Below are 24,133 nucleotides of genomic sequence, written 5' to 3'. Positions count from 1 at the left end.
ATAACCAAGTGAGTGGGTGTAGCAGTAGTTATTTGGACAAAATAAACTTGAAGTTGAAAATTGTGACAAGAACAAAAAGAGCTCTTATGTAATCATAAAGAGGTCAATTTGCCTGGATGATATAACAATTTTACAATATATTTCCCAAAATCACAGCACCTTTATAATGAGGTAAACACTGACAGAACTGAAGAAAGACACAGATAGCAACACAATAAAAGTAGGATATTGCAATGCCCCATTCTCCAGGATAGATCATGTATTAGATCACTGAACAAGTCTTAACAAGTTCTAAAAGGCTGGAATCATACTATTTCCTGACCACAATGGAATCAAATCAATAATGGGAGGAAAATTGAAAAAATCCACAAAGATATGGAAATTAAACAGCAGACTTTTGAACAACCAGTGGGTCAGACAATAAGTAAATAATGAGGTTAGAAAATATATTTATTAAATCAAAAAGAAAACATAATATACAAAAATTGAGAGGATGCAGCAAACTCAGTACTAAGAGGGAATTCTATAACAATAAATACCTAAATTAAAAATAAGAAATATCTTAAATTAAAAATCTAATTTTATAACTTAAGGAATTAGATTAAAAGGGACAAACTAAGCCCAAAGAAGATGGAAGAATAATGATTAGAGCATAAATAAATGAGTGATAGAATAGGGACAATAAACACAACAATGAGTTGATTTTACAAAAAAATCAACAGAATTGACAATCCCTTCACTACACTAAGAAAAAATAAACAAAATTAGAAATAAAAGGAGTGGCATTAAGACTGGTACCACAAAAATAAAAAGGGTTATAAGAGACTACTATGAACAATTACATGCTAACAAATTAAATAACCTATAAGAAACTGATGAATTACTAGAAATATAAAACCTGTCAAGACTGAATTATGAGTAGCTGAACAAGTCAATAACGACTGAGAGGTTGAATTAGTATTATAATACACACACACACACACACACACAAATACACACACGTGCTTTACTTGAGAATTTTATCAAACATTTAAGAAATCAACATCAATTCTTATCAAATTCTTCCAAGAAAAGTAAGAGATGGAAATGCTTCCATCCTTATTTTAGGAGTCAGCAAAAAGTTCAGGAAAACAAAAATTTCCCCCATATAAAAACAATGAAAAAATATTCCAAATGGATTGTAGAGTAATATGAACAATAAAATAAAACACAGGAACATACATGATACATGAACATAATTATGTTCATGACATAATACATGAACATAATTATGTTCATAACATAATACATGAACATAATTATGTTCATGACATAAAGAAGGAAAAATTGGTAAATTGAACTTAACTAAAATTAAGAATTTTTATTCACTGAAAGACACAATTAAAAGAATAGAAAGAGGCCATAGAGTAGACTACAAAATAAAGTTTGTGTCCAGAATATTTTTAGTTTTTAAAGATCTAAGAAAAAATAACAGCTTAAAAAGGAAGCTCCCTAGAAGAAATAAAGGGAAATTAAAAATATATATATATAGACAAAATAGGTAGGAAATCTAACAGCTAATAAATAAAATAAGGTAGAAAAATGTTCAATAATCACATGGAAAGGTGCTACAACTCATTTTTATTTTTATTTATTTAAATAGAGTGGGGGGGGTACAACCCAAGTCCTTACTATGTTTAGCATGTTATAGGCTAATGAGCTACATTATCAGCTTTCAGTCTCACTTCAAATTCAGGAAACACGAAATAAATTCAAGAGAAAAATAAAAAACACACCTAGTAAAATGACTAACATCAAAATAATCTGGCAAATATAGAGATGATAGAGAGCAGCCAGAACCAGGTAAAAACAACTTGGAAAATTTGTTGTCATCATTTACTAAAGATAAATATGTATTCTGTGATACACTAATCCAACTCTTAGTTAAACACTTAGGTGAAATATATGTAGATGGACATCAAAAATGTACAACATATTTAAGAATAGCATTGTTTAGAGTAGGCATAATCAAACACAAGGCAAGCTCCTCAACTATAAAAGAAATAACTCACAGTATATTAAAATAATTTTCAATGGAGTTAAATAAATGACAACTACATAACAATACAGATGACTTCATAAACAATGATGAGTGATAAATATAAAGAACACACAAACAGACAAAACATTTTGTGCAGTTTTACTTAGAGAATTGCAGGAAATATGCAATTAACCACAATTTGTTAAATGTGTGCCTACATTTGGGGGACAATAAGAGAAAGTGATTTGGAATGGGTATGTGAGGGGTTTTAAGCAAAGGAGATGACTGATTTTCACTTTCAGAAAATTTAATAGAATTGTTCTGTTTCTGTCGGGCTATATTTGTGTATGTCTTATAGGTGAAAAATAGTAAAACATTTCCTAAATGTTAATTACCACTGAAAATATGATAAATATAATCCTTACAATATGTTGGAAATTATAGCTATATGAATGTTGAATAATGAAGAATAAAAAGAAAGTAATGTACATGGTCTTCATGTTCTATTTTTTTTACTTCCTTTTTATTGATTTATTGTTTTGTTGTCGTTTGTTTTTGAGATTGGGTTTCATTATTGCCTGGGCTTGTCTCAGCGGTTACTCCTTGGCTCAAGTGATCCCTCCACCACAGCCTCCCAAATACCTAGCCCACCATCCTGTCTTGGCTTCAGGACATTAGAAACGTATAAACAGAAGTAGAGAAAATTGATGGAGAGAAATTTGATTATGAGAAGTAAAATGATAGTGCAAAAGAGTATGACTATTCAGATTGAACAAAAGGATTATAAACTAACCTTTGCCAAGGAATCTCCAGTAGTTTGTGGTTGATCCTCTCTGTCCCTAGAATCAGGTAAACTGGGGCTGAAGGCCATGAGGTCAGTCTTGGGCAGGCCTTCGCCAGAGTACACCCTCTGCCTCCTCTGCTGCGAGTAAGACCAGCTCCCCACCGCGCTGGAGCACACCAGCGTGGGCTTCCCAGGTCTACAGGAGCCCTCCGTGGGCACCGCCGAACACCTAAACGCCGTGTACAGCAATAGCGTGAGCACCAACAGGCTGGAAATTGCACGGATGGCAATGATCAGGTACACGTTGACATCCACTAGCGCTGCGTCATGGCCAGCAGTGCCCGCCAGTGCCCTGGAGGAGGTCTTTGGCACCTGGCCGCTCTCCACCAGAGACACCAGCACTGTGGCAGTTGCGGTCAGCGCCGGTTCACAGTTGTCTTTCACCAGCACCAGCAGGCGCTTCATCCAGGGCAAGGTCGTACTGATCTCGCCTGTGTACAGACCCACACGGAATGGGCAGCGCGAGCCACCGGCTAACTGGAGCAGCTCATAAGACAGCCAGGCATTATAGCCAGAGTCAGCATCCACTGCACGCACTTTCGTCACCAGGTGGCCGGCACCCACTGACCACTGCACCAGTTCATTCAAAGCTCCCCCTGTGTCATCTGTCCCAGGTGCCAGCAGTGTTGGCATGTTGTCATTCTCATCCAGCACAAACACTTGCAGTGTCACGTTGCTGCCCAGGGGCGGCACACCAGCGTCACGGGCACTCACCTGAAACTGAAGCAGCTCAATCTCTTCGTGGTCCAGAGGCTGCAGAGCATACACCTTGCCGCTCTCCGCGTGCACTGACACATAGCTCGACAGCGCACGCTCACCCACGGCCGCTCCACCAGAGAGTAGGACACCAGAGCGTTCTCCTGCGCGTCCGCATCATGCACAGACAACGTGAAGATGTGGCAGCCTGGCGGGTTGTTCTCCTTCACAAACACTGTGTACTCGGGCTGCGCGCACAATGGCGCATTGTCATTTACGTCAGCCACCTCCACGGACACGCTGGCTGTGGCCCACAGCGAAAGGGAGCCCTGGTCCCTGGCGGTCACCACCAGCTTGTAGTTAGATATGGTCTCGCGGTCCAGGGCGCTGTCCAGCACCAAAGAATAATAATTCTTGAAAGTGGACACTAGCTTGAAGGGAACATGTGGCGTCAGGTGTCAGGTGACAAGTCACCTGTCCGTTGGCACCTGAGTCACGATCTGACACGCTGATCAGTGCGACAACGGTGCCCAGTGGAGTGTTCTCTCTGATTGGAAGTGATAGGGGCTTGAATTCCAAAGTTGGGACATTGTCATTGGTATCTTCTACTTCTACAATAACTCTACAGTGGCCAGAGAGTGGAAGCTGTCCATTGTCAAAGCCCTCTACAAGAATTTCATAGGATTTGCATTCTTCGAAATCAATATATCCTTTTACGAAAATTTGTCCTGTAACTGGGTCTATGTGGAACTTGGATTTCACATTTGGTGAAATATCAGTAGAAAATGAGTAAATAATATCTCCATTCGAGCCTTCATCTAAATCTGAAGCATTAACTTTGATTACCAAGGTTCCATTTGGAACATTTTCTGGTAATTTCACCGTATAGAGTGTTATGTCAAAAACTGGAGCATTGTCATTAGCATCCAGTACTGTAATGAGTAACTGGACTGTTCTGTCAGCTGGGGTTTGCCCCCATCAGTGACAGTGAGTACTAAAAAAATCTCCGGAGTTTCTTTTCGGTCTAAAGATTTCCGTAATAGAAGCCCAAGACCTTTTACCCGTGGGTCATCGGATGGTTTTTCCAAAGAAAAATACTCATTGGGGCTCAGCGAGTAAGTGAGCAGAGCATTGACTCCGATATCTGCATCAGAGGCGCCCTCTAGTGGTAGCCGAGTATCAAGTGGCTTGGATTCTGCAATGAACAAATTCTTTTGTGTCGCCAGGAACACAGGCGGGTTATCATTAATGTCCTTCACCTCCACTTCCACATGAAAAACCTGCAGCGGTCTGTCCACAATCACCTCCAGGTGGATGCTACATTCCGGACTCCACCCGCACAGCTCCTCCTGGTCGATCCGAGAATTCACAAACAAAATGCCATTCTGCAGATTTACCTCCAGAAGGTCCCCGCGGTCCTTGGACGCCACCCAGAACAGACACGGCACCAGCTCCGCCAGCTCCAGCCCCAGATCCTGAGCGATGCGGCCCACGAAGGTGCCGTGTTTGACCTCTTCGGGAATGGAGTAGTGGAATTGGCCACTCCCTGCCTCCCAGATTGCGAGTAGCAGAAAGGAAAGCAGCAGGCGCTGGGATTCCGGGCCACTTCCCCAGGAAAATTCCATGTCAAGCGCACAGAGCTTTATTATGATTAGGAATCTTGTCTCAAAGTTAGGAAAAATCTGTTTGGTCATTTCCGTGCAGCAGCATCCTCCATTTTTCAAATGCCAGATTGAGGATGCAGCTTCTTTCCAGTAAGAAGAGATATTTTCCCTTTTATTCTTGTTCCTGTCAGATGTATTTTATGGTAAAGAGCGACATCATGTGGTTTCAAACCGTAAGTATCGATTCCGGAAACCCATACTACTATCATTGCCAGGTCTTATTTTATTTAGGGGCTTCTCTGAACACATTTCCAGTTTTGGGATAACAAGAATACTGAGGTACATATTCTGCACCAAAGAAATTTGATTGTGATTCTTAGTTTTACCGCAGAAGTAACTTCTACTACAGTGGAAATCCTTTTTTATACAGATCTTAAGTATTTACAAAGAACCAACTGTAGTTAATGAAAACTTTGAAAATATACAATTGTGAAGTGTTGATAAGGAAACTTCATGATAGTTTCCTTGTATTATTTGGCATTCTAGAGGTTATTATTAATTATAACACCCTGCCTATCCTTGTACTTGCATTACTGATGTTGAAGCAAAGGGAATAGTACCTGGGGAAATTGGTTCCAAGGACAAAGCCATTGAAAGATAAATTTGCAAATATTTTTAAGAAGCATTCAAAGACTATCATAATTTCATTGAATATCTTCTTTGAGTCATCTAAGGGCCAAATGCTCAAGGGGGCTTTAACAAGGAAGTAGAAACTTCTAGTTAAAACACAAATATGAAAAATTGTGCTATATATGTGTAATATGAGTTGGAATGCATTCTACTGTCATATATAACAAATTTGATTAATTTTTTAAAAAAAGAAACTTCTAGTAAATAGCTTGTGTGGTGAAGTATTCCAGATAATGTTATTGACTGTAACTTATTTACCTCCTATAAGCAAGAAGAGTATTCTAATTTTTACTCTAATGGTTTATAAATACCTGACTGATCTTCAATGTCTTAGATGACTACTTAGACCACTACTTTTCCAGTGTCTAAGATTCCTACTTTCTCCTATTGTACTCATATATTTTAGTCAAACAGGATAATTGGCTACTTTCAATTTTTTTCTTAAAATTCTCCTTTAGGGTGTGGCTCAGCGGTAGAGCTCTCATCTAGCACGTGTGAGGAACTGGGTTCAATCCTCAACACCACATAAAAATAAATAAAGCAATTGTATCCAACTACAGCTAAAAAAATGAAAATTAAAATTAAAAAATAGATACTTAACATTTACTAGACATTTATGATAATAGAAATGGTTTGGTTTTAATTGCCAAATAAAATACATCAATATAAGGTGATCATAAGATTAATCTGGAAATATGATGTCTTAGCACTCTGAAAACTTTCGAAATAATACAAAAATATTTTCCCTACAAAATTGCCCTAATTAAGATATATTTCAATTGCCATGTGGAAAATGTGGCTTTTAGCTTGATTTTCATGCCAATTTTTTACAGTCATCATCTCTGAATCGTCCCCAGTCTTAATGAGCAATTAAATCTTCCCAATACAGTATTATACATTTTTGTATAAACAGTACAGAAGGAGGTAGTGATAATAGCATTTGTCAAACTTTTTGCTGCTTAAATACTTAAATTCATTTCCTTTGTGTTTGCCTAAACAAAAAATGCCATCTAGTGAAATAGTTTCAGGTTCTCCTCTATGAAGAGCCACACTCACAAAAAACAAATTTTGGAATCATAACAGAAATCAGAGTAATTTCTCTGTTTGGGGACCCAACTTTTTGGTTTTACAAAATGATCATAGATCAAGCACACTGGGAGAAATTGAAAATAATTCAATTCTCAGTCATTTTATTTTAAAAATATTTAAATGTATAGATGAGGAATGCAACAGAATAAAAATATTTATTTGAAATAAATACCTATTCACTGTTCAGTTAGTATAGCATCGATACATCTCTAAGAAGAATAAAAACTCAAAAAATTTCAAAATGTTTTTGTCAAGAGTCTTGTTAGTCAAGAATTTCAAGAAGAAGAAAGCTCAATTTGAAGACCAAAGTCTCATATCCATCAAGGCAAGAACTTTGGATGATCATATTATTTACAACAGGATGATAATAGAATTAACAAAATAAATATTAAATCAAGGCTGGATTAATACTTGATGAACAAGTGGCAGCAAAGGATATGCTTGAAAATAAAATGCAAGTGGGAAAAGAGAGGAGTGAGGGACATAATTATTTTACATTTTGGACTCTCTACAATATCTTTGAGCGACAATTGGTTTCAATTTGTTACTAATTGTACACAAGGGGCTCTACACTACTACAATCCCAGCCCTTTAATTTTTTTATTTTCTCACTTAAATTGTTGAGGATGACTTTGAACTTGTGAACTCCTGTCTCTGCCTCCAGTCACCAGAATTACAGGAATGCATCACCATGCCCAACTTAAAAATTCTTTTTAAAATAACATTTAAATATGCCACAGAAGAATTAAAATTTCACTTCATATTGATATTTTTATTATTGCTAATAAAAATAATGAGAAAAATGAAGATAACCAAACATAGCGGTGCATGCCTCTAATCTTAGAGATTTGGGAGGCTGGAACAGAAAGGCCGAGAGTTCTAGGCCAGCCTACATGATGCAATGAAAAGAGGTAAAAGATAGTTATTCTGCAGGAAGCACTTGGCCACAAGTTAGAATTGAATTTTGTAAATAATGAAATTCGTCCAAGAAAAAAAATTTATTTGTACCCAGACATTTAGCAATAAAATAATCCTGCTACTGCACTTATCAACAAAACAAAATAACATTATAAATATTAATCTCACTGTTCATTTCTTCATTCAAAATTTAGTCACGAAGAATCTGACCATTTTAATCACAAAATCAGCAACTGAAAATGCTAATTAGTAGAATAGAGTGTAGTGTAATTAACCTTAAACATGTTTTCAAGGGGGTGAAAACACAGAAATTTTTTTTTTAAAAAAGAGAACACTTTGGAAAGAATGATAAATTACTCACTTTGGCAGAGAGATCCATGTCCATAGCCAGTTGCTCCTCTCTATCCTGGTTAACTGGACATGGTGGAAGACTGGGGCTAAAAGCCATGAGGTCGGTCTTGGGTGGGCCCTCTCCAGAGCACATCCTCTGTCGCCTCTGCTGTGAGTACGACCAACTTCCCACTGCGCTGGAGCACACCAATGTGGGCTTTCCAGGACCACAAGTGTCCTTGTTGGGTTCCCCAGAGCACCGAAAAACTGTGTACAGCAGCAGGGTGAGCACCAACAGGCTGGATACCGCGCAGATGGCGATGATCAGGTACACGTTCACATCCACTAGCGCCACCTCGCGGCCCGCGGTGCCAGTCAAGGTCCTTGAGGCCTTTGGCGCCTGGCTGCTTTCCACTAGAGACAGCAACACTGTGGTTGTGGCAGTCAGTGCCAGCTCCCCGTGGTCTTTGACCAGCACCAACAGACGGTAGTGCTGCGCATCCGATTCATCCAGGGCTCGTGTGGTGCTGATCTCGCCTGTATACAGTCCCACATGGAATGGTCTTCCTGCACTACCTGCCACCGGTTGCAGCTCGTAGGACAGCCACGCATTGTAGCCAGAGTCAGCGTCCACCGCGCGTATTTTGGTTACAATGTGGCCAGCGCCCAGTGACCGAGACATCAGCTCCCTCACTGTATCCGCTGGGCCACCCACCTGAGGGGCCAGCAGTACTGGCGCATTGTCGTTCTCATCCAGTATGAATACTTGCAGCGTTACTGCCCAGGCACAGTACGCCAGCGTCGCAGGCACTCACCTGAAACTGAAGTAGCTCAAGCTCTTCATGGTCCAGAGGCTGCAGAGCATACACTTTGCCGCTCTCCGCCTGAACCGACACGAAGCTCGACAGCGCACGCTCACCCACCCGCCGCTCCACCAGAGAGTAGGACACCAGAGCATTCTCCTGCGCGTCTGCATCATGCGCAGACACGTGAAGATGTGGCAGCCTGGCGGGTTGTTCTCCTTCACAAACACTGTGTACTCGGGTTGTGCAAAAGCTGGTGTGTTGTCGTTCACGTCAGCCACCTCCACGGACACGCTGGCTGTGGCCCATAGCGAAGGGGAGCCCCCATCCCTGGCGGTCACCACCAGCTTATAGTCAGATATGGTCTCGCGGTCCAGGGCGCTGTCCAGCACCTATGAATAGTAATTCTTGAAAGTGGACACTAGCTTGAAGGGAACATGTGGCGTCAGGTGACAAGTCACCTGTCCTGTCCGTTGGCACCTGAGTCACGATCTGACACGCTGATCAGGGCTATAGCCATGCCAAGTGGAGCATCTTCTAAAACAGGTAACGATAATGATTTGGTAACCAACTCAGGAACATTATCATTGGTATCCACAATTTCTACTAAAACCGTGCAGTGATCTGTCATTGGAGGATTTCCTTTGTCTGTCGCCTCTATTTGGATTTCATATGACCCAGTTTCTTCGTAATCTATGTTTCCTTTTACACTGATGTGTCCACTAACACATCAGTGATGTGTTAAGTGAAAGTTGATCTAAGTGAAATTTCGACAGAATCTCTGCTGATACATCTGTATTGAAAGAATATTATTTACTCCTTCATCCAAATCAGAGGCGTTAACGATCACTACTAAGGTACCATATGGAGCATTTTCAAATAATCTGACTTTGTAAACCGACCTCTCAAATGCTGGGGCGTTGTCATTTACATCCAAGACAGTGATCTTCACTTGAGTGGTGCCAGTGAGTTCTGGTTTCCCGGCATCAACCGCAGATATTAGTAAATGATGATTAGGATTGTCCTCTCGATTTAAAAGTTTTTTCAATACCAGTCCAAGGGATTTAATTTCCTCATCATTTCTTTTAACGTCCAAAGCAAAATATTTACTGGAATCAAGACTGTAAGTCAACAACGAATTAGTTCCAATATCTGCATCGGATGCGCCCTCTAGCGAAAACCGAGAGCCAAGCTGTCGGGATTCGTAAATAAATAGATTTTTTACAGCCATGGGAAATACTGGCGGGTTGTCGTTAATATCTTTCACTTCCACCTCCACATGGAAAACCTGCAGCGGTCTGTCCACGATCACCTCCAGGTGGATGCTACACTCCGCGCTCCGCCCGCACAGCTCCTCCCGGTCGATCTGAGAATTCACAAACAAAATGCCATTCTGCAGATTTACCTCCAGAAGGACCCCGCGGTCCTTGAACGATACCCGGAACAGACGCGGCACCAGCTCCGCCAGCTCCAGCCCCAGATCCTGAGCGATGCGACCTACAAAGGTGCCATGTTTTGACTCCTCTGGAACCGAGTAATGGATCTGGCCGCTCCCTGCCTCCCAAGCCTCCAGGAGCAAAAGCCAGAGCAGCAGACGCTGAGTTCCAGGATCTTTTCGCCAGGAAAACACCATTGCCAGCTTTTCCTAAATATTTGGTTCCTCTTACATCAATCCAAAATTTAAAAATAATAATTTTATTTCTTGATCATCTTTTTTTTTTTTTTTTTTTTTTTTTTTAAGGAGAGAGTGAGAGAGAGAGAGAATTTTAATATTTATTTATTTTAATTTTTTTTAGTATTTGGCAGACACAACATCTCTGTTTGTATGTGGTGCTGAGGATCGAACCCGAGCCGCACGCATGGCAGGCGAGCGCGCTACCGCTTGAGCCACATCCCCAGCCCCTATAATTTTATTTCTTTACTCTTCATTTCTTAAACTCCCACCGTCACCATACTTCAGAGATGATGAGGAAAGGCTTCAACGTGAATACGTAATACGGACTGCTTTTGTGGAGAAAGACCTTGTGGTAGACAGCGACATCATGTGGCTAAATATGTAAGTATTAAATATATTTATCTTCTTTTCCTTATATGACCATTGAACTTTCTCAAAATTTTAAAGTTCTGTTCAATTATACTTTGAGTACTCACTCAATTTTTTGTTTATCAAGCTGCCCTTAGAAAGTTTATACTGATTCATCAATTTCAATTATTCCGATTCATAACATATAGTAAGATATCGATTATTTACTGTTGTAACAATGAACATCTATTGAAAATGTTTCCCGTGACAGGCACTGTTATATTTGTCTTAATGGAATCATTCCATTAAATTCTCACAAATATTCTCTCAGAAAGGCATTTTTTTATATGAGTAGTATTTTTTCCTCTTATTGGTGCTTTATAGTTACATAATAGTTAGGTTCAATTTGACATAATCATACATACATAAAACTTAATTTGATCCATTTCAGTCCCCAGTTCTCTCCCTTTCCCTCCTCTTTTCCCTTTCCCTATTCCCCTTTCTCTACTCTACTTGTCTACCTTTCTCATTTATTTATTCCACCTTTATGTTTTATAGGTATACATAAAGGTGGAAATCACTGTGGTATATTTATACAAGTACATACTATGATTTTGTTAAGTTTATTCCTCATTTCCTCCCCTTTCCCATCATTCTTCCCTCCTCTTCAGTCTCCTTCTTTTACTCCACTGATTTTCCTTCAATATTTATGATATTCAAACACTCCTTCACTCTTTTTTCCCCTTACTTTGCTCTAGCTTCTATATATAAGAGAATATTTGACCCTTGAATTTCTGAGTTTGGTTTATTTCACTTAACATGATGTTCTCAACTTCCATCCATTTACTGACAAATGCCATAATTTTATTCTTCTTTGTGACTGAGTAAGACTCTATTGTGTATATATACCACATTTTCTTAATCCATTCACCTATTGACAGGCACCTGGACTGGCTCATTATCTTGGCTATTGTTGAGTTGCACAACTATAAATATGGATTTGTCTATTACTATAGCATGCTGATTTTAGTTCTTCTGTATATAGATCAAGGAATGGGATAAGTTGGGTAATATGATGGCTTCATTCCTAGTTTTTTTGAGAATCTCTATATTGCTTTCCAGAGTGGTAGCACCAGTTTTCAATCTCACCAAAAGGTATGAGTGTACCTTTCCCCCCACATTCTTGCCAGAATTTATTATTATTTGTGTTCTTATCAAAAATATATGAATGTGCTTCACTTTTTACAAATACACAGAAGTTAAGTAACTTAAGAATTACTTTAGGTAGTGTAAGGGTGGGATGTCAATCTGATTTAAGATGCCATTCCTTTAATCACTTAGCCTCTCAGACTACAGTTTATGGAAAAAGCAGAGTTTTTGAGATTTGTGACCGTCACAATGTAAAAAAGGAAACATTGGTAAAAATATATGTATACATAAAGTGTGTGTGTTTGTGTGTGTGAATACACACACACACGCACACACACACATCATTATGGCAATTATCAATATTTAAAATAGGTTCCCTTATATTTATTAATTCTAGGATATCTGTAAATTACTCCTATGTCCCTTATTCAAGAATTATATTCTTGTTAACTATCTTACCGGTTATTTAAATAAAGATGTAAGAAATCAGTATTTTCCAGTGAAGTTATTTTGTCAATTTATTTCCTATTGCAGGACAACACTGTGTAATTGGATATTTGTTATACTTGTACCACAACAAATAAGAACATACTAGTTTTTAAATTTTTCACATCTTTATGTTTTCCAATTTACCTGTATATACTAAAGCATTTACAAAATGTGATAATTTTGTTTTTTAAATGCCTCCACTCTGTTTGGACACAGTGGCACACTCACATAATCCCAGCAACTTGGAAATCTGAGACAGGAGGATTCAAATTTGAGGCCAGCCTCAGCAATGTAGGAAAACCCTGTCTCAAAATAAAAATAAAAGGGGTAGGGGATATAGCTCAGTGGTAGAGCACATCTGGGTTCCATCATCAGTACCAGGAAAAAAATCCACTCTGGATGAATTTTTAGATTTCCATTGCTTTAAAAGTTCTTATCTGAAAGAACTGGTGACTTAACCAATGACAAAAGAGAGAAAAGCATCCTTCAAACATGAGTCACCAGTCAATACAGGTAAGAGTAGGTGATGAAATATCTCAAAGATCTCTCTGAATTTGGTGAAAGTCATGAGTTCCCTGAGCATTTGTAAGTTAAATAACAAAATTCTTTTGTCTATTGTAGATAATTAGGAACAATAAGAATATTACAACTCCTTGCATATAGCCTGACCATTATTAAATACAATTCAATATTTAAGAATTTTGAGAACAGTTTTCATTCAAGTTGTTGTTTCCTGTGTTTTACTAAAGGGAAGCCATGATACAATTTACTCATAGTTCATCATTTATATTTATAATAGAATATATTATCAATTAATTTTAGTGAATAAATTAATGTTTGAAATTAACTTTCTCAAGCAAGATAAGTAAAGCATTATATTAATATATTTATTAGCATAAAACTTTAATAATTTCTAACTGATTATATTGTGCTAGCTCATGAAGAAGAAAGTAAACTTTAAAGAATTGTTTGTGAATGTCATGGATCTAGAAAATAAGTATAGATATTACAATGCCAGCTATAACTTTGATGAATATTGAAAGGTGGTAGTTAGTTTGAAAATGAAAGACAAAATTAAAATTTTATATCATCACATACTTCATATTAATGAGATACTTTTGACAATTTATTGTAATATTATGGGCCTTGCATTGCTTTTAAGAATTATACTAACTGAAAGATGGAATGCCTGACAGAAAATTTATAGCAGAGTAGACTCCAGTACTGATTATTAGAAGATAAGATAATGTTAAAAGAACATGAGTTTAGAAGATTGGACCAATGTGTGCATAAAGTATCAGGGAATAGTTTCTATTAGTTATCTTCTTAAGCAAATTAACCAAGAAAAATATAAGAATAAGAATTTATTGAACCATAGATTGTGAATCTTGGAGATCTAGTTACAACTGAATACAATTTTTAAAGGTTACAAATTACCTACAGTAGAAACATAATGACCAGACTTCCAGTAGGACAGACTCCACCTGACCATTCATATATTCTGCATGCCATACTCTAGGTAGGATGAAAACTCCCAGGGAAGAGCTTCATCCTCATTTGTTCAAATCATTCATTTTTCTCTGTAAAACCTTAAATGAACTTTTCTGATTTTTAGGAAATGTATACTTTGCATGATGAGACTTATCAACTCTAAGTAGGTAAGTTTCCTGTAGGCATAGACTGTGCTTGACTATAGGTCAAGATTTATCCACCAAACTTCCCAGCTCCTTTAAAAGCATATTCCATATAAAACTTCTGGACTACCTATGAAGTGACTGAGGCCAAGATCACTTAGTGGAAGTTAATGAAATGATTCATCAATATGCACATGTTATCTGGGAAAAAGAGCAAATAACTGATAACCAAATAACAAAAGACAGTTTTAGATTTAACCCCTTTGGTTTGAAACAAAACAAAAAGAGTCCTTCTCAGTTATCAATTTACTGGGTAAGGTCAGTGTTTGAATTACCCATTATAGTGCCTATAAAATATAATTTTTCATTGAATCCTAATGTATTTTTATCCATAGTGACTAGATAGTACTTTTTTTCAGATATAAAAAAAGAGTCAAATGCTGATTAAAGCCACATCTTCCAGCTAAAATAATATGGAAGAGAACATAATTAAATTACAGAAAGAATGCTGTTTTATTTTTGGTCCTATTATTTATTTGCATTTGAACTTAATCTTCCACTAATGTGATATGCAACTCAGAATTGCATATTCAGTTATTTCTCTGAGTCCCTCTTTTCTTGTCTACAAAATGACAAAATTTGGATTATGTCATTTCTTATATATTTTGTACCAAAAATCAGAGGGCAAAAGGTAACTTTAACTATACTTGGAGTTGGGGTTGTGGCTCAGAGGAAGAACACTTACCTAGCATGTATGAGGAACTGAGTTCAATGCTCACCTCCATAAAATCAATCAAACAATCAATCAATAAAAGTATTGTGTCCACCTACAACTAAAAAAATGTTAAATATAACTCATTGATTTTACTCAGACTATAATATTCTAGCTTTATATCTTTTTTTAATAAACAATTCCATGAAGGGACTAGGGTTGTGGCTCAGAGGAAATCACTCATGTAGCATGTGTGAGGAAATGGGTTTGATTTTTTGCACTACATATAAATAAATAAAGGTCTATTAAAAAAAACTCCATGACACACATCAAAAGAAAATGAGACTCTTTATTTATGAACAAATATTTAATAATACTGATTTCTCAGGAGAGGTTTGAATTACACTTATACCGGCACCAAAAACTTTCAGAGTTGTTCTGACAGAATTATGATTCTTTGTCTTTCAAGAATAGAGGATATACATCGATCAGTGTATTTTCTTTTTGTTAGCTTAACAAATAACTGTTTACTATGTAATTATATACTATTCTTAAGAATTCATGACTTTTTGGTGGTTGTGCCTAGATAAGTTTATAAATAACAAATTCTATATTGGAAAAAAAATTTCTAAGGTAATATTTGTTTTAAAAAATTGGTAAACTGGGTTGTCATAGTGGTGTATGCCTGCAACCTCAGTGGCTTTGGAGGCTGAAATAGGAGGATCACAAGTTCAAAGCAAGCATCAGCAATGGCAAGACACTATGCAACTCATTGAAACTGTGTCATAAATAAACTACAAAATAGGGCTGGGAATGTGTCTCAGTGGTTTAGTGCCTCTGAGTTTGATCTTGACTACCCACTCTTCCAAAATTGCTATAGTTCCAGGTGCATGCCTGTCATACCACCCACTTGAGAGGTCAAGGGAAGAGGATCATAAATTAAAAAAAAAACAGGCTTAGAAACTTAGCAAAACCCCACAAAACTTTGTGATAACCACCCTTTCTGAAAATTAAAATAAATAAATAAATACAATTTTGGGAATGTAACCCAGTTTTAAGTGTTCCTGGGTTCAATCCCTAACCTCCCCAAATGGTCACAAATTATCATGCAAATGACAACAACCAAATGTATTTATATTTTGAAAATCATTTTGCTAATACATACATTCAATTTTCAGATGTCATACACAAGCAACCAGATATCTTAAACCAGATTTTATATTAAAGTGATGACACTTGCCAATGTTTATCAAAACTAGATGGAGTCTTCTCAGCAGACTAGACACTTTCTATTTATCTGCTTGTGCTATCACTAGGATGTTTCTTATCTAAACTTTTCCTAGATAAAAAAAAAACTGCAAAAAATATGTAAAGTGAACGGGGTTATCCTCCCTGCAAGCCTCATAGATATGCACACATATATCTCTTGATCTTATATACCTCTTTTTGACACTTCATATATTACAACATGTTAGTGACAACTTAAATTGAATGAAAGGAAGATTTTATAATCATATGCCATGGGTGAGCTGTATTTGGTCCTTTAAAGAACAAGATTTATCTGTTAAAAATAAGTGTTAATATTCTGTGAACAGAAGGATCAGAACTGTAATGGAATTCAGATATCCAAATGATTCACTGAAGACAATTTATTTATTTATTTCTAAGGTACAAAGTTTTCTCACTTCTTATCAATCATCTGGACATGTCTCAACTTTTGTTTTCTCTTTTTGTTAGACTTTTAACCATATAATGACATGAGACAGCCATTAAGTCACAAGAAGTGATAAATGCATCATGGCAATCCCCATTTCAGAACCATACAATGATATCACCATTCAGATATCTGTGACTTGTGAATTTTTACTTTAGAAATTATAATTGTTTTAATGTAGAAGACTGAGCATTCAAAACTAATAATCACTTTTTAAACAAATCCATCAAATTAAAAATTATTCCTAACTTTTATTAATAATTATGATTTGACATGTTCTAACATTATTATTAGAGCATAATAATTAATAATTATTTTTATTGATAATTAGTTTTATTGTTTCAAAATGTTAATGCATTTACCAAATTAAAATACATTATTTCATTCACATTTTAACATTTTAAGTATGAATAACTATAGATACAAGAGTTTTTTGTTTGTTAGTTTGTTTTTGAGGGTTTTTTTTAAAGACAAGACTTAAAATGTAAAAAAAAAAAGGAATTGCCAATTTCAGATGGATTTCCCACAGGCAACGTTCACAGCAGAATTAATTAAAGCGCACTGGGTGATGGTCACTGCACCCCGACATCACTTTCAATAGACTAGAACATTATCAGGTGAGCATGTCAAGATTTACAACATCAAACAAGGCTTAGATATCAACATAGATATCAGGCCAAGGTCAAGAGCTCATGCATTACATCTTGGAGTATTTTAAAAAGAAATAACTAGATCAGACTTAGTATTTGCTTTTGAACTTATTCTTGCTTTCTTATTTTCTTCCTTTAACATTTAAAGGAAAATTTTTTTTCAGTACCAAGCAGAGGCACTCAGCCACTGAATCACATCTCCAGTCCTTTTTTGTTGTTTATTTAGAAACAGGGTCTCACTAAATTACTGGGGGCCTCACTAAGTTGCTGATTGCTTTGAACTAGTAATCCTCCTGCCTCAGCCTCTTGAGCTGCTGAGATTATAGTGAGTGCCACCATGCCCCACTTAAAGGAAAACTTAAAGTATAGTTGAATCATTAAAAAGCTCATTTCATTCATAAATTTGATTTCAGTAACACACATTTAAATTTGTTTTAGACATCTCTGTGAGATTGAGTTAAAAATTGTTTTAACCCTTTATAGTTACCCTATTAAAAAATGTTATACACTTGTAATATTGTTGAAATGATAAACATGGTAAACACTGAAAATTAACATTGACATTATGCAAGCTAGCACAATGGTTTTGTAGGTTATTAAATATATTTACATTTTCATTATTTAAAATAATTCTTTAATTCTTCTAATTTCTCTGTGGTCTTTGGCTAATTCTAATTTTTAACATTTGACTTAACATTTTAATGTAATATGTTCAAAATTATAAAAATTATTTATTTTGTGACTAGTCCAGGTACTTTTTTTCCTGTTTTTTTTTAACCTCACCATTTAATCTTCAGCTATTTAATTTATCAGCCCTTAAGGAAGAAATAGGGTAGGATATAGAAACCCAAAATTGTCAGTTTGTTTTTTGTTTTTGTTTTTGTTACCTTCAATAGTAAAAAATTATTTGAAAATAGGCAAAATGTATTGAAATAATGATGCATGTTTAGGACCTCTTTGGAGTTTGGTTTTCCATAACCAAATGTTTACTCTATGGGAAAATAGCTATAATCCTGTTGAAATTTGGTGGTGTGCCAGAAGAACACACAGGGTCTTTTGGAAAGAAGACTCCTGCTGTATCCTGGAGGAGGCCTGCCTCGGTGGTGAACAGATGGAGCCATTCAGCATGGGAAATTCTAAGAGGAGCAAGCCTTAGAAGAGAGGGTAGTGTCTGAAAATGTAATGTATATTCTGGGTAGGCAAATAGTTAAATAGACATTATAAGAATACAGTACTATTCAGGTCAGTGGTAGCATTTTCTAGGTACTTTTGGATCTTTTCTTTATTATCCCCTATATCAACATTAACTAAAATTTGACATTCATAAAATAGTAATGCAACATCTTAATTTTTCACCCTTTTGAGTTACCTGAAGACTCTTAAAAAGTATATAAATATAATCAATTATGCTTAATCATACATTTAAACTTTTCTTTAAAAGAAAAGTTAGAACTGGTTTGGAAAATTTCAAATGTATAGTTGTCATATTTATATCTAGCCTTTTAGTATATGTATATTTATACACATGTATATACACATACATACACACATGTGTATCTGCATACCCACACACACTCTGTGTGTTTCTCCTTTTACTTGTTTTCTGGCACAAGTCCAGACTGTCTTTCCCTTATAGGGTATATTGTCGTAACCTTCTAGTCAATCTCCCTCAGAATAGTACTGATCATTTCAAACTCAGCCTTCAGTCTTAAAAAGTGCTGGGAGCCATCAGCCAAGTAGGTATGACAAATTCCTTGCCAGCTTACTCCCATGCTGTCTAGTGGAAGGACTTCTGAAAGGTGACCTTGTTCAAGGACCAGGGCAGGATCCGTGTTTAGGGTGTTCCCCCTTTAGAATAGGGCGGTTTAGCATAATAGGAGATTAGGGTGTTCCCCCTTTAGAATAGGGCAGTTTAGCATAATAGGAGATTAGGGTGTTCCCCTTTAGAATAGGGCATATCCTGCTGCTGAGTTCCTCTTGAGTTCTTAGGGTCAGACAGTATATTTTGGGAGACAGAAGCCCATGTGTAGTGGATTTGGGCAGAGAGTGGATTTGGGCAGAGTGTGGATTTGGGCAGAGAACGTGGATTCCCCCAGAACGTGTTTGTAGACGGCCGGTGTGAGTTCGGGAATAAAGAATTGCTGTTTGAATCTAGAGCTCTAAATCATCCCTTTTGACTTGTATTCTTCATCATAGTTTTCAATTTACTCTCTTCATAAAAACTTCTTTCTATCTAAAGAGGAAATTAGTATCACACTTTAAATAAATCATCCGCATCTTTCACTTCTTTTAAGAAACTGCTCACTTCTGACTAACCTGGTTAAACCATTTCTCTTTGTCTTCTCTTCTCGTTCTTTTCTCCAAACTCCTGTTTTTATACCCAGTAACTCACAGTGTAGCTCTTTGTTCTTTGGTATATGGGGAAAAGATTAGATGAGAGACTTCTAGGATTTCATCTTTCTGTGTGTGTGTGTGTGTGTGTGTGTACATGCTCAGTTCTTGTTAGATCAATAGCAGGCACTCAATTAAAGTGTATTGAGTGGGTAATGACAGAATAGCAGCTATGAGGTAGTGAAGAATCCTATCAAGGTGGATATTTGTTTTGTGGGATATGGTATTTCAAAGTTTGAAGATTTTCTAAGCAAGATAGGGCAACTATTTTCTTTGCAGTGGAATTTTAAGATCAGAAGTCATGGTAAACAAGTTTCTTTTGATTAGTTATTCTAAAGTGCAAAAAAGTATGTTCTTGGTGTAAAGTTTTATCTTCATTTAAGACCATGGAATTAACCTGAGAGTTGGAAAATTGCCCATAGAGGTAAGTATTTGGGAAGAAAGAAAAGATGGGAAAGAGAAAGGGGGACCAATGAAAGATTCATAAATGTATCTGATTATTAGTATCTAAGGAAGGAAGAAAACTAACCAGGGTTAGGGTTAGGGTTAGGGTTAGGAATTATGATTGTAGAGTCCTAGAAAAGTCTAGTTTGAACAGCTTTCTCAACTAATGCCATAATTTAGCTGATGAGTGAAAGAGTGGTGGCATTCAACTTGTAGTTTTATTTGGCCATACCTTCCACTTTCTCCTGAGGAAATGCCCAGACGTGTAGATTCTGGTGACAGCAAGGCAGTTAAATCATCTAGGGTATGAATTTGGTTTTATTTTATATCCCAGCAGCTATAAAATCTGTGAAGAAAACTCTGATTCTTTTTTTCTCTATGGAAAACTGAATACCTTCTTTACATTTCTTCTTTGGTGTAACTCTGAATTAAAATTTTAATTTAGGGATTACTTAATTCATATTATTTATCTTCAGCAAGAATCTTGAAGCTTTTTTAAAAAAAAGTTGCAATTCTCTTGAGCTATTGCCAGTGGCTTACAGTGGTGCCAAAATTTATGTGTGGGAAAGTTGATTTCAATGAGGGTAATTTAGCTGAAGTTTAGCTAAGAAACTAGTGTTTTGCTGCCAAGCAATTATTTGCATTTCTAAAAAATGACTTATACATTTAACCAATGCTTTCTTTCATTGTAGACTAGTTACTTAAGTAATTTATTATCAGTTGTGGTATATATTCTATAATGGAAACTATATTCTGGTTTAATTTGGTTAAGTTCAGCCTTTTTTTAAATACGTGATTTGGGTACTTCCATTAAACATTGCCTTTGGTTTAAATGAAATCCACAGGAATTAAATCAACAACTAGGAAATTAGAAAAATAGCTAGGTTTTTCTTATATTTCTCTTAGGTTCTTTCTTCTTTGGGGTTTTGCTTTTGTTTTTTACCCCTACCCTCATGAATATTTATCAAGTCTCTTGTCTTCCACCCTTTGCCCTTTACTCTTCTTTTGTTTTTGGTACAAAGGATTGATCCCAGACATGCTTTACCACTGAACTACATCTCTCCCCTCTTTATTTTGTTTTGAAACAGGGTCTTACTAAGTTGCTGAGACTGCCTCTAACTTGTCCTCCTCCTGCCTTAGTCCCCTTGAGTCCCTGGGATTAAAGGCATGCACTACAGAGCCTGGATGCCCTCTAATTTTGTTCTTTTCTGTCCCTGTGACCTCTACTAGTGTCTGCCTGCATTCAGCAATTCTAAATATTTTTTAAATATTTTTGTAGTTGTATATGGATACAATACCTTTATTGTATTTATTTATTTGTATGTGGTGCTGAAGATGGAACCCAGCACCTCACATGTGCTAGGCAAGTGCTCTACCCCTGAGCTACAATGCCAGCCCCACCAAGTCTGAATCTTTAGACTTGAATTTTTTGAGTCTTGGATTTCTATCCATTAGATCAGCAGGCAACTCCAAATGTGTACACCTAAAAAAAAATACCTTCGCTCCATTCCTCTTCATAGACTTTTTCCTATTATTCCTTTATTTTTATTACTTGTACTGTGTCTTCAGTCACTTAATAATAATAATAACTCTGTAGCTCCAAAACATCCCTTCCTTTACTATATATAATTGCTGCTTCTCTTTTATTTTCTGAATAGTCTCATTACTTCCTTCAACTTTATTGTTTACTTCTCCACACTAGGATATAAGTTCTTATAAGATCAGGAATTTTGCTTCTTTTTTTCCGTTTTCCAACAGCTTATCCATTACCACACATTAGAGGTACCCAGGAATATTTGTTAAATGAATAAACCCTTCCTGTATGTCTCTGCCAGATTAAACTTTGCTAAATAGATCTGACTGTCATTCCTTATGTTTAAATTTTGTTTTCATGTTCCACACCTGTACTCTCTTCTGACTGAGATTTTACCAACTCTAGACTGACTGGTTAAAGAGTCTCCACTCTATTCCCTGAGCCAAAGTAGCATTTCAGCCATGTCTACCATCTGTTTTCTCTTTATTCTATGCTGATTCTTTTTACTGGGATTATTTAGGGAGCTCACACAAGATAATCACAGCTGCCCCCCCATCTTCTTGGAGTATTAGTTTTACTGGAAATTTTTTTCAGAGGAAAATGTTATATTTTTATGTTAAAGCAAACATAGGTATATAAAGAAGGAGACTGTAAGTTTTATTTTTATTTTACATTTCAAAGTGCTGATGATCAAACCCAGGGACTTGCATATACTAAGAGAGCACTGATTTTTTTTTACATTATTTTTAAGATACAAGTAAATGTCCTAGAAATCTTGAGCTTTTGGCTGTACTGCCCAGGCCTCAAGAGTATGTATTCTTGAGAAACTTTGAGAATACTTATCTTCTTACTTCTTTTCATTTCCTAATTTTTACATATGGTATTTTATCAGAATGGAATCTCATCATACCCTCTGTTCTAATTTTCCATTTGTCATCTAACTCAGATTACTTCCTACATGCAGATTGGATGTTCACATGTTAGAAATTCTTTCCTGTGGATCTTTGTTCAATTTGTATTAACTTATATAGCACTTTATCATATGGTGCTTTGTATTTTGTGTATGTTTTTTAAAAAAGAAAAAAAATGGCTGTTTTGTAGTATGTACATCCCTTTGCTTTCCTTGTAATTTTAAGATCCTTAAGAACAAGAATTCTTTTCTATATTATTTTTTATCCATTACAAGGTTTATAATTCTTTGCATATAGTAAGCATTTGTTAATTGAATGAGTGAATGAATTTTCTTTTTTCTTTTTCTTTTTTGCAGTGCCAGGGATCAAACGTAGGGTTTCTCTCATGCTGGGTTTTACCACTGAGCTGTATTCCTATTCTTTCTTTTAATTTTGTTGTTGTTGTTGTTGTTGTTATTATTATTACTTTTTAATTTATGGTGTTAATTGAACCCATGGCCTTAAGCATGTTAGGCTAGCATGCAACCATAGAGCTATCCTTCATATCCCTACTTTCAATTTTAATACATTCTTATGTTGGATCACACATTAGAAATTTTTTAAAAAGGTGTTTATTTTGTTTATTTATTTTTATATGGTGCTGAGGATCGAACCCAGTGCCTCACATGTACAAGGCAAGTGCTCCACCACTGAGACACAACCCCAAGCTGATACATTAGAAATTTTAAAATAACTGGGTGTAGTGGCACATGCCTATTGACTCCAACTACTTTAGAAGCTGAGATGGGAGAATCACAAAGTTGAGGCCAGTCTGGGCAATTTTCTGAGACCCTGACTCAAAATGAAATTAAAAAAGTCTAGGGGAGGGCATAGCTCTGTGATAGACTACTTATCTAGCATGCATGAGTGCTTGAGTGGAATCCCTAATACTGCCCCCCAACCCCCATTTAGAAAAAAATTATTCTGCTATAACTTTGTTTTTTATTGTGATTTTGTAAGTTTAGAATGATATTGATTTTATTATTAAAATATAACTATGAATTTAGATAAATGTTCAAATTGAAAGACCCCAGCCCAGAAACCCCAGGCCCCATTGTGAAACCATCAGGGCGTGTTGCTAACCCACTAAACACCGGAGAGGTCTATCTGTTAATCAGTTAAGGGTAGTCTATTGTGAAAGGACAGGATGGTTGGAAAAGAACAAAAAAACCAGGTCCCAGGGCATTCTTAGGCAAATAGGAACTGATAACATAAAGTGAAGAACAACTTTGCCCTTTAGGTAATCTATATGCTGGGTTCAAAATAACCAATAAGAAACCTGTTGCTTACCGCGCGCGCGAAACCTGCCCCATTATCCTATAAAAGACCTGTACCCCAAAGCCCGGTGTGCCAGTTCACCAAAGCTCCGACTGAGGTTTTGCTGAGCACCCGCAGGCATCTGTGTCTGAATAAACCTCTTGCGTTTGCAGCCAGTGCCTCGTGCGTCTT

At 36.5% G+C, this 24,133-nt stretch overlaps 1 protein-coding gene and 1 pseudogene across 1 annotated transcript; both read right to left on the bottom strand.

Annotated features, from left to right (window-relative positions):
• Window positions 1-2,801: 2,801 nt before the first annotated feature.
• On the bottom strand, window positions 2,802-5,239 carry LOC143641313 (protocadherin alpha-4-like). The gene is given in 4 exon segments (XM_077108578.1): window positions 2,802-3,688; window positions 3,691-4,024; window positions 4,026-4,516; window positions 4,519-5,239. Coding segments are annotated over 4 exon segments (2,379 nt in total). The 5' UTR covers window positions 5,186-5,239.
• Window positions 5,240-5,380: 141 nt separating this feature from the next.
• LOC143386429 (protocadherin alpha-3-like) lies at window positions 5,381-10,627 on the bottom strand (annotated as a pseudogene).
• Window positions 10,628-24,133: the final 13,506 nt, after the last annotated feature.

This window comes from Callospermophilus lateralis, unplaced genomic scaffold (genome assembly GCF_048772815.1).
Source record: "Callospermophilus lateralis isolate mCalLat2 unplaced genomic scaffold, mCalLat2.hap1 Scaffold_96, whole genome shotgun sequence".
Classification (NCBI taxonomy): Eukaryota; Metazoa; Chordata; class Mammalia; order Rodentia; family Sciuridae; genus Callospermophilus; species Callospermophilus lateralis.
The sequence above is the reverse complement of the archived record's forward strand: the minus strand, read 5'-3'. Positions and strand labels throughout refer to the sequence as shown.